This window comes from Prinia subflava, chromosome 5, assembly GCF_021018805.1.
Source record: "Prinia subflava isolate CZ2003 ecotype Zambia chromosome 5, Cam_Psub_1.2, whole genome shotgun sequence".
Lineage (NCBI taxonomy): Eukaryota > Metazoa > Chordata > Aves > Passeriformes > Cisticolidae > Prinia > Prinia subflava.
In genome coordinates, this window is record NC_086251.1 from 53,931,356 (window position 1) to 53,943,241 (window position 11,886).

Consider the following 11,886-nt stretch of genomic DNA (forward strand, 5'->3'; position numbering starts at 1 on the left):
TTGGGTTCCTGTGAGGGTTTGCAGCCCCAAAGCTGCACTTGGGTCAGATGGACACCCTGGGCTGTGCCTGGGGTGGGACTGAGGGGCAGGGCAGAACTGGAGTGGCTGAGTGAGTGTTGGCTGTGAGCCTCAGAGGGGCTCAGCTGGAGTTGAGATTCCAGGGTCTGTGTGTGTGTGCTCATGAGTCAGGAGACAAACTGTAACGCACTCTGACTCAGCTGGAGAGAAATAACCACAAACCAACAGGGTAATGACAGAACACTTAAGCAGGTAAAATATTACTTCTCTTTGTAGGTAAAAGTGGTTTTTATCAGGTAAACTGGAACTTTGATCACAGAGCCATCTGTGACTTCAACACTTTGGGGCCATTCCTGCAAGCAGTCACGTTGCAAAAAAGAGTGATCAAAATATTACAGACTGAACCTTCCGAGGTTTCTCACTGTTCTGGACATGGCTCACAGCAAGGCAAACTCCTGTTATTGGAGCCCAGGATTTGATGAGGGTCTTCTGCAAATGAATATCCAGGTAGGGTTTGATGACTCCCATTAATCAGCTGCATCTCTCTGTGGCTGCTTTTCCCAGTCAGCATAACAGGATGAGCATTATCTTGGCTGCAGTTCCAGCCCAGGTACACAGGGCAGGAACAGAAGGGAGCTGAAGTGGTACCTGTGCTGCAGTAGTTGATCCTTATTGAAGTGGTGAGGGAGGAGACACAGAAGATAAGGGTTTGAAGAAGGAGGTGGCCCTGCCTGTGGCATTGTCACCTTTTCTTAGAGAACACAAAGGTTTCTAAGCTTCATGGTTGGATTTTATTAAAAAAATGCTGTGCAGTCATTTCCAAATACAGAGAATTAAGACATTTTACAAAAATTACTTAGGCACAACTTGTGGTATTTGCACAAGGGCCCCTGAGACATCTGAAGGGGTTGCAGAAGGCACTCAAAGCAGCTCATCCTTTCTGCTTGCTTCAGCTTCAAGCTGTGCCTGTTCTCCTCTGAACTTCCTGAGGCAGTCACACATGGTCTCTTTTCCTGGAGTCATACTCGGTTGTCCCTTGAGAAATCTTCTGCCATAGTTCAGCTGAGGCAGCTCACAGGCAGACTGAAGTTTCCCTTTCAGCTACACAGCTGCCTGCTTCCACAGGAAAAGATGGATGAGTGTCCTGAAGGAGCGGGACTGCAGACAGGCAGAGCCAGGCAGCTGTCCCACAAACACAGGGTTCCCTGGCCCAAAGACAGACCTGAGCAATGGCACTCACAGAAACACCTGGAGCTCCTGTCTGGGCCACAGCAGGAGGGGAAAGGTGAGAGCTTGGTGATTGTGTGATACAAGTGAACGTCACCCACTGATGGGAGCAGGCACCCACTGAACAGAGGCCTTTGCACAGTGTAACTTCACCTGGCTGGCTTGCACATGGAACAGAGCAATGGAAAAACTCAGCCACAGGAAAAGAGGATGTCATGGAATGGCCAGAGGACAGCAGGAAAATGTGACAGCACAAAGACAGGAAGAAAACCCATGTGAAGCTCTAATGGAACAACAAAAATCACCTGAGAAGAGCAATAACCTCTGGATGGATGAAAAGAGCTGAAGGTGCCCTTTGGCATCTGAGCTGAGAGCGCAGCAGCAGGGACACAGGACATGAGAGGCAATGCAAAGCCCACGAAGAATGCTGATCCAGCAAAGCACAGAGCAGGGCAGAGCACCAGGAACAAGCAGAGACCTTGGCCTGAGGCTACACAGCTTCAGCAATAGGCAAAGAGAACAAAGGGATGGGGGATGTGGTTTGCTGTCCTTCAAATGAAAGAGGCTGAAGGGGCTTTTGCTATGAAGGGAAGGGACTGGAAAGCAGGAAGAGAGTGGAAATGAACCATTAGAAAAAATTTTAACAGTGCTATGAAGTCAGATATTCTCATCCAGTACAAAGGCAGTGCAATTTTAATTCTTACAGTAAGATGTTAAAATCAAGTGCCTTTATGGGATTATTTTCTTTAAAATCTTAATAACAAATGGTTTTAAAATAGAGCAGCTGCTTTGTGAAAAAGAATGGCTATCCTTAATTGGCAGCATCAGACTCAGAACCACCAGCAGGCAACATAAACTGGTTGAATTTCAAGACCTGTTGGGTCTGGAAACAGAGGATACAAAACTACAGTAAATGTTGTTTCTAGATAAGCTTGCTATTAAAATAAAATTAGACATCAGGTCTCCCCCATCATGGGGATTGCTACATCTCACTCCACTGTGCAGCCTCCACCAGCCCACAATTTCCCTCTCCTTCAAAACCTTCAGGATACTCATCTCACAAGCTGAATATCCAATGTACAAAGCTCATCTTTCACAATGCAGACAAGGCTAAAGGTACCCATACCATTGTTCATTGTTCACCATCGATTTCTCTCGTCTAGGAAGAATTCCATTTCACCAGTAATTCTTCCTGAAGCCAAGTTCTGGTACATTTGTGGGGCAAGACACTTCACTGTGTAAAAGAGTTATTTTATTCCTTTTACACCTTCCAGCTGTACTGTATAGTAGCAAAAGGATGGAGGGAGATGAGGAGCAAAAACGACCCTTAAAGTCCTGACGCTTCCAGCGCAGTGTGATGCTGCCCCGGGTGAGTGTCCGGGCAGGGAGGCCCGGCTGACCATCAGTCTCATCAGCAGCTGGTTGGACCAGGTTATTCCGAGTGCTGGAGTGACTCTGCTGCCCTCTACCCTACAAAGGAAGTATTAACATTTCTGCATGCGGGGATGTCCTATAAAATACCTTCTGTTGTAACAAAACTGCTCTAGAAGACATCATTTACTGTTTCTCTAACATGTATTGAACACTGTAGGTCTTTGAAGACAGAGGTGACAGGGTTTACTCACAAAACTTAGGTTCTCCCTGTGCCAAGGAAACAGCAGAAGTGCTTCTGTACAGAAGAGCTGCCATTCTTTGAACTACAGCCAGGGGGAATACCTGCCTCCCTCTGCACGGGCCTCTCTTGCAACAGGAAAACCACAAGAGGAAAATGGTTGAACTTTTAATATCTGAAATGTGTAACTGTTGGCCTTGGATTCCAGTTGCAGTTATATTTAGAGATGTTGGGTAAACAGAACACTGTGTATGTATGACTTTCACGCCAATGTTTAAAACCATTTTTCCAGGAAAAAGTGCAATTTTTCCAGTAAAATAACAATAAGACAACCAGCCAGAAAATAACAATTGAACCTTATCCTTGTTCTGTGTCAGTGTCAGAATCTGAAGGATGCAGTGAACTTCTCATAAACACCCATTTATGTAGCACCCAGCATATGCAGTAGATCAAGATTATAGTTGGGATTCAAACAACAGATAAGTATATTTGAATCCTGTTAATATCTTGGTGACAAAAGTTACTATTTTGGGTTTTTTCTTAGCTCACTAACAAAGCCAGCTGCTAGGGTTTGGTTGCTATGTTTTTTAAGCAGACTGAATGTGCACTCAGAGACAAGACAAGATGCAAAAATACTCTCGTGTAAGCAGGTACTCAAGCTATTAACTCCATGGATTTTTCCCTGCTAACTTGTGATTAGGGATCACAGTGTAAGTGTATGTGACATTTCTTTCCCTTCACAGCATCAGCCAGTACTGATCTCCAGCACATCCAGCATTGCTGGGTCAATGCCCCCTGCTCCTCTCAGGACCTTGCAGCTTACCCTGGAGTGACAAAGAACAGAGGTTCAGGGCTGCTGTTTTTGGCATTGCCCCTCTGTGTGCGTGACTCACCTGCAGCTGCACTGAGCAGCCTCTGACTCGCTCACTGCATCCGACACCTGCAGCACAAAAACAAGGTTTGCAGCTGGCCTGGGCTCCTGCCTTGGTATTGAGCAAGCAGGAGGGCAGGGCAGGGAACCAAGGCAAGAAAATCCAAGTTATCAGAGCATATATTAAGCCAAGTTAGAAAAAACTCTATCAAGGCAAACTAAAATGGATTTGGGAATTACGAGCTGAGTTTACAGTGTCAGAACTATTTAGCAAGCTACAGCTTATATTAATTAAATTACTTCTAGATGCTTTATTTGTTAAAAAACCCTCCAAACTACAAACAAACCCCCTACATTCACAAAATGGTTCAGTGTTGTAGCTGGAGATAAATAGTACAAAAGCCTAGATCTCCCAAAAGTGCCCTGTTCTCAATGATTTCACTATCTTTGAGGTTTCTCAGTGGCCTGCCTGCACACTGATTTACGCCTTCCCAAGGCCACATTTGGAGTGTGAATGCTTCACCTCTGGCATTCAGATGCCTCTTCAATTTCTGAGCAGACCAAGAGAGTATCTTGCCTTGTTCTCTCAAAAGAATACTCTTTGTGACCAGTATCATTGTGGCCTCGTTTTGGTCCAGCTCAAGTCAGTGCATGCACTTCAGTGCTTCAGTAATCTCAGCAGCTACACAAAGATGCTGAGTTCCACAGAAATGCAGCAAAGTCCCTGCTGCATCCCTGTCTCCTGGAATGTAACTGTGCCTGCAGAAATCCCAGAGCAATCCTGCTGACAATGGCATTTGATGCCAATGATAAGAAAGAACTCTGTTATTTTGCTTTGATGCTCTGTGCAGTTGCTATACATACCTTTTTCTGTTTTAGTGCACAACTTTTGACAACATTTGAGTAGTTAACATTTACTAAAGTACATCAGTTTAAGGAAGCTTCAGTTTCCCTCAGTCATTAGTAGCTGACAGTGATAATTCAACACCATGAAATCTGCATTTACAGATTGCTCCATCACCCTCCAGCCGTTTATTAAAGAGTCCCCACAGAGTAAGCAGCCGTTTGCTGCCATACCTGGTTAATGCACATGATGGGAGTGCTGAACCTGGTGCTGAGGCTGTGCAGCTGTGCCCCGAAGCTCTGCAGGTAGCGCGCCCTGAGCGCGGCCTGTGCGGGGCCGAAGTCGCAGCGGAACAGGGCGGCGAGGGAGTCGATGACCACGAGGCGCGCCATGCCCCGCGCCAGCAGCAGCGACAGCCGCCGCGACAGGCACTGCTGGAAGCTGTCCTGCCACACACACAGGGACAGGGACAGTGACACGGGGCAAGGGACCTGCTGCCACAGTCACTGCTGCAGCACCAGCTCGAGGAGATTCGAATCGTGAGGGCAGCTGGTGGATCTCTGAGTCTCACCAATAATACACCTGGTGGTTTTACTGAGGAGAAAACTGAAGAGACAAAACTGCAACCTGCATTCACCTGCAGCTCTGACACTGATACTTTCAAATCTCAAGGGTGTAGCACGACACTCCTAAACTGCTCCTGTCTCCATAGAGTAATATAATGTTAAGGGGTTGGAATGGACCTTAAAAGTCATCAGTCCCAACCCCCCTGCCATGGGCAGCAACACCTCCCACCAGACCAGGTTGCTCAGAGCCACATCCAGCCTGGCCTTAAACTCTGCCAGGGATGGGGCATCCATAGCTTCTCTGAGCAAGCTGTTACAGTATCTCAGCACCCTCACAGTAAAGAATTTCTTCCTAATATCCAAATTTCCCCTCTTTCAATTTGTACCCTTGCCCTGTCTACATTTCCTGATGGAGAGTCCCTCTCCAGTTTCCCTGCAGCCCCTTCAGACACTGGAAAGTTCCTGTGAGGCCCCCATACAACCTTTTCTTCTCCAGGCTGAACAGCCCCAACTTTCTCAGCCTGCCTGGGGAAGGAGTGGTTCTCACTGAAGCACTCAGGACACCAGACTATCATTAATGTTCCAGACCAGTTACAGACTGTGCTGCTCTTCCACTAACCCCTTAACAGAAAAACACTGCCTCAAATCCATACTGATCAAGACTCTTAGAAACATTCTTGTGCTACTGCTTACCAGGTCTGCTGCCCGCTCAACAAAAATGCTGTTTCCAAATCTGATCTTGTGTATGATTTCAGCTGGAACATCTGCACGCAGCTTGTGCTGTTGCTCTATGAGCTGCTGCAAACGTTTGCTTGGGAACACATCTTCTGTGCAAATGTAGACAGCTCCTGCAGCCAAGGAAACCACCTGTGGTTACAACAGGGCTCTCACAGTTTTCTTAACACCACACAAATTAGATCAGACATTCTGCATTTAAAGGCTACACATACAGACCTGGAAATTCATGTTTGTTTGGTTATTTTGCAACCATGTTGAACCAGTGATGAACAAAAACCCCACTCCTGTGACTTTGCTGCAGTTGCCTGGTTGCATAGGTTGGACTTGATGAGCTTAGAGGTCTCTTCCAACCTCATTATTCTGTGTGATTCTGTGATTCCTTTCTTCAGCACCAGCTGGGACAAGTGGATTTTGTACCCTCCACTGGGTGACACTCACTGTGCACAGCTGTGGCACACCCACAGCTGCCCTTGGGGATCAGAAGTATCACACTTTACCCAACCCACAGAGACACTCTGCATGGTCTCTCTGGTTCAGTCAGAAATCCAAAACACAGCACTACCAATTTCATACTAAAAAACCTGTGCTAACTTGTGTTGAGACAACAGTTCCTAAGTAAAACATTCTGGCTGCCTCAGCTACCATTCTTATTTAAGCTGAGTGCCTTTTGCACAATGGTGCTTTAATGCTGAAAGACAGGGATTTCTCTGCCATGAATTGTGGGCTCACAGAGAAATCATCTGCTTTCTGAAAACCAGACCTGCCTTAAGCAGGGCGTCACTTGTCCTCTCCTTGGTTTACTTAAAAAGGATGGAATGTCCATTTCTTCAGATTTCATAGTCCCTGGGGTTCTTCCAGGTGCAGATTTGCATTTCTAGACAGACTGATGCTCCATTGATTAAATAACTGTTTTGATCCAGAGTTATTACAACATTCAGGACACTGGAAACAGTCACAGGTCCAACAAAACCCAAACAGAAATCAGCAATTTCATCAGATTTCTTATTCAGGCCAACAAATATGTTATGCTGGTTGTTGACAAAAAAAAAAAAAAAAAAAAAAAAAAAAAAAAAAAAAAAAAAAAAAAAAAAACCCACAAAAAAAAACCCACAAAAAAAATCAACCAAATAGGAATAAAATCCACTAAAACCCCTCAGCCTCAAAAAGAACCAATTTTGATTCCTATGATCATAATCTGTCATGCACCAAACCAGTTTGTTACCAAAAATCAGTAGCAAACATTATTTTCTAACTCAGAATTCTAATATGGATATGAATTTGTCCCATTATATTCATGTATTACTTATGAATATGGGCATATGAAATAAATTCAGCCAACACACAATTGAACACAACTGACATTCCTAGAACAGCAGGAAGATATCCTGGAGGCAAAGGAGGCCTTTGCTTACTTTCAGGATTTCTGTACTGCCAACCTCCTTGCACTGAGAATTACAAACAAGACTAGCACTAAATTCAGTGAAGTAACTGTTTAAAGAAATGTATTCCAACGTCACCACTGATAAGAAGGGGAGTTTCTAAGCAGTAAAAAATACAATGCACCATAATTTTAAATCAGTAGCAAAATCTTCCACTGGTAGTGCAGATTTCTCCAAGTTTCTAAGCGTTGCTGTTCTCCTCAAGTTTCCTAAAGGATAAAACTCCTCACATTTCACCTAAGCTTTAATTGCTGTATTTCTCATGGGAGTCTCAACACGAGAGTGCCAGTAGAGTGTTGGGCACCTTCTTCTGTACCTCTGTTCCTTGATTTCAGCACAAACAGGGAGAAGTGCTGGAACATGGATAAAAATGTATTTGCAGTCAAACTACGTGCAGCAGTTAGCAGCAGCACACAAAGGAGCAGAACAAAATATAATTATTTCTGCTCTGATTAATGACATCATGTAATGTAACCCACAGGCCACTCACAGCCCTTTAAGCAAGATCTTAATTTGTGCAGTCCACGATTTTTCCACATGAGTGGATATAGTTCAAGAAATGAATAAGTTTCCCCACAAGGAGCCACTGAGCTGCCACATAAAGCCAGTGCTGTATGGAAGGGACAGCAAGGTCACAGGCAAAACACACCTAAGGCAGACTGCTAGAATTCTCAAAGTGACACAGGTTTCCTCCCTTTCTACAGCAGCACACAATATTAAAAAAAAAAAAAAGGAGTTAGATTACTGTGATAGAAGGGCAAAAAAAAAATCTCAAAGAATAAACCTGTACACTTTGGTAAACCCAGGAAAATCACAGGTACAAACCAATGCTACCTTTCTTCAATTACATTTCCATTGATTTCACTCTGTAAATCAATAAAGTTATTGTTATCAAAACAAATCATCTTTGAAATTTGAAATCCTCAGCTAGGGAATAGATACCATTTACCCAGATATTTGTAGAAGTGATCTGCTGAGCTGTTCTGCTGAGGTGGTTACCAGAGGAGTCAATGAGCTCCTGTGACAGCAACACTTCTCTTACACTGTTTGAGAGTGTGTTTAGCTTAACCCAGAGTGGCAGGCAGGCAAACAGCCAACAGTAATTCTGAATTAAGTTATGTTGTGCTGCAGCACGTGCACAGAAAGCTTTTCTCTCTGTAAAGACACATTACTCACTAACTGGCTTCCTACTGAAGTTAGACATGCACTGAACATGTGCTCCTGCTTTATGAGGTTCCTAAAGACAGCACATTCCCCCAAAAGGGAAATGAATCCATGTTCAGCACTTACCAGACTCTAATCCACCGTACTTGTAAGGATACTGCACGCACAGGCACAGCTGTAAACTAATCTGAGTCTTCCCAGCAGAACTCTCCCCAGCCAGCTCCGTGATTCCCACTAAAGGAATGCCACCTTTCAGCAGGTTGTCTAGCACTGAGCATCCCAGGCTCAGCTTCTGGTGCTGGGAGGTGAAATGATCTTTATCTTGGTAGAGTTGAAGTGCTGCAGGGTTTGGGAGGGTTTTTTAGTGATTAAAAAGAAAAAAAAAAGAAAGAAAAGGGTAGCTTCATTTATTATTTTTCCAACACAATGATACAAAAGAGATGCCATATACAAGGTTTATACCTACAGGGGGATAATATACACAGAGTTCTTTCCTCCTCTGAAACTCCTTTTTTTCCACCTCTGCCTCTAAGGTGTCCCTGAAGAAAGTTACAGTCTGAGAGGATTTTGACAGCAAAGGTTGAAGCACAGCAATTTTGGGAACAGAAAGCTACAGCAGAGTATAAAACAGCACAGCAGGCATCTGGTCAAAGCTTGAAGACACATGCAATCACAAGAAAATGGATTTTAAGTACAGAGCTGTCATTAAGAATTTGTACAGCAGGAGCTATTAGGTCCTGCTTGTTTTGGAGTGAGGTGTTTATGACAAACCAGTTTATGAAGCTTTTAATATCTGATACATATTTTTCAACTATTCTTAGTCCAAAAGGAGAACAGTGAGAGAGAGAAAGAGAGTGTGAAAGAAAAAGGAAATATTTTGTTCCTGTGTTGAAGTGTTTCAGACTGGAGAAACATTTTGTCCTGTGTCAAGCAGGCTCCATCCTGAAAAATGACACCCATTCACTTCCATTTAGCCCTGGGGAGCTGTCCTTAGGATAGTTAAATAATTCACTTCAGCATAATTAAACGACTTCCCTTCTCATTTTAAACCCACATTACTGTGTCATTGAGGAGCCAGAACTGCATTTTCTCCCAGTGACATTTATTTTGAGTTTCAGATAGAAGACTTTCTCTGCCCTGGCTGCATTACCTGTGAGCATGCTGTTCCTCCTCAGCATGTGGGACACTGTTCTGAGCAGGCACTGGATGTCTGCACTGGAGAGCTTCATCAGTCTCTGCAAGTCTGCTCCAGAGAGGTTTAAAACTTCTCTTACTGATTTTATGTCAGCTGAAATAAGAGGAGTTTTTTTAATCCTTTTGGCTGTCTTACACAGCAAAGCTTTCCCAATTTCTAATTCTCATTTACTTGAGGTTTATCTGTGCTGCATTCTTGTATGGTGGGCAGGCCACACTCACTTTGAATGCACCAACACAAGCTGGAAAATTGTTTGGAAAATTATTACTGAAGCATGGGCAAAACCCAACACTTCTGCTTACTCAAAGAACTTCTTTATGAAATACTTAATTACAGTTCTAAAATGTTAGTGTCCATCTGCCTGCTTATACCCACAAACACACAATTATGTCAAAGATCTGTGGTGACAGATCTGTTAATGAGACACTGGCAAATTAAATTACCTTTTTTCAGGGCAGCAATTGTTTTAGGGTTCAAGTCAAACTGGTCCCAATCCATCTCCTGACACAGCACAGCAATGAACAGCACATCCTGTAATTAGCTGTGATTAAAGTGGCTTTTATCACAGACATAGACAAGAAAAAATAGGCATAAATCAGTATCAAAAGTTTTCAGGGCTTTTTTTTTTCTATTTTTAACAATATATTTATCAGTTAGCTTAGAGAAGTAACATTATTCTGAGATATTATTATTGTTGTTGGTATTATTGGTGGTAGTTTTATATATTGATATTATTTTATTATGGGAAGAGCATGGCCAGCAGGCTGAGGGAGGTGATCCTGCCCCTCTACTCAGCCCTCACGTCTGGAGTGCTGTGTTTCAGTTCTGGGCTCCCCAGGAGGACCAGGAGCTGCTGGAAAGGGCCAGCAGAGGCCACAGAGGGGTGAGGGGTCTGGAGCATCTCCTTGATGAGACTGTGGGAGCTGGGCCTGTCCAGCTGGAGCAGACTGAGAGGGAGCTCCTCAATGCACACAAATATCTCAAACGTAGGCACCGAGGGGATGGTGCCAAGCTCCTTCCAGTGGTGCCCAGAGACAGGACAAGGAGCAAGGGCCATAAAATAAACAAAACACAAGAAGTTTCGTGTCAACACGAGGAAGAACTTGATGACATTGAGGGTGGCAGAGCACTGGAACAGCTGCCAGGGAAGTCATGGAGTTTCCTCCTCAGGAGACATTCCAAACCCACCTGGACTCGTTCCTGTGTCACCTGCTTTAGGTGACCCTGCCTTGGCAGGGGGTTGGGCTGGGTGATCTCCCTTCCAACCCTGACTATTCCATAATCCAGCCCTGTGGCACAAGTCTTCTCTGCTGGCTGTTGATGTATATCCTATTAAAGAGTTCAACCAATAACCCTGAGTTAAGAAGGAGTTTTAATTGCCTGTAATTTTGCATAGTGCTTTTGCTCTGCAGCTCACTGGCAGGCTGGGCAGACACCTATTTCTACCCTGTTGGTCTTCACACGAGGCTTTCATTTTCAAATAGAAAAAAAGTCTCACACAAAAGCAATGTGGAACGACCCAGGATTATTCATGCATCGCACAGTCAAATTTATTAGCTGAAAGTAAATTTAATATTAAATCTATTTGTTTCTTGTAGCGACATCAAACAGCTCTTTTAATACTCTGATCCAAAACACAACAGTTCAGCACCGTGGCTGCCTAGAAGAGTATTGTGAGGTTCTTAGCATTATTCTGATAAACTTTATGAAGGATTGCAGCAGACACCCAGGAGTTATATGAGAATACACGACTTTATTAACAATCCCTTTTTCAACATGGGGGGAGAGGCTGTGATGGGTGCTAATCACAGAATAAATCCCATTTAAAACAACATTCTGAGAAGGTTTGGAAACTTACTGAAATCAATCACGATCATGACGACCCTGGACTGAAAGGCTCCAAACCATTGCGCACTCTCCCCTCACAGGAAGCCGCTCCACGGATGAGGCACAGGGGAGAGCGAAACACCGGGAGCGGGTCACGGTGCAGCCAGGGGTGTCCTACGGACCGGGACCGGTCGGGGGCAGCGAGAGGCGGACAGCCGGACACACGGACACACGGACACACACGGACGGACACGGACGAACAGCGCGGCGCCGCCACAGGGCCCTCACTCCGTCACGAATCCCGCGCCTCCAGCGTAGCCAATCAGCGAGCAGCTTTCCCGCCGCAGGCCAATCAAAGCTCCCTCAGCGACTGCCGCGGCGGGAC

At 44.6% G+C, this 11,886-nt stretch overlaps 1 protein-coding gene across 2 annotated transcripts; it reads right to left on the reverse strand.

Annotated features, from left to right (window-relative positions):
* Positions 1 to 84: 84 nt before the first annotated feature.
* On the reverse strand, positions 85 to 11,672 carry XRCC3 (X-ray repair cross complementing 3). Of its 2 annotated transcripts, none has more exons than XM_063399456.1 (8): positions 11,533 to 11,672; positions 10,118 to 10,230; positions 9,630 to 9,767; positions 8,606 to 8,818; positions 5,832 to 5,986; positions 4,806 to 5,018; positions 3,751 to 3,797; positions 85 to 1,131 (listed from the first exon to the last, which is right to left on the reverse strand). In XM_063399456.1, the coding sequence occupies exons 2-8, from the start codon at positions 10,170 to 10,172 to the stop codon at positions 1,116 to 1,118; spliced, it is 837 nt and encodes a 278-aa protein (XP_063255526.1). In that variant the 5' UTR covers positions 10,173 to 10,230; positions 11,533 to 11,672; the 3' UTR covers positions 85 to 1,115. The 2 variants fall into 2 exon arrangements, with proteins under 2 accessions (XP_063255526.1, XP_063255525.1); XM_063399455.1 differs by having other exon boundaries at positions 85 to 2,715.
* Positions 11,673 to 11,886: the final 214 nt, after the last annotated feature.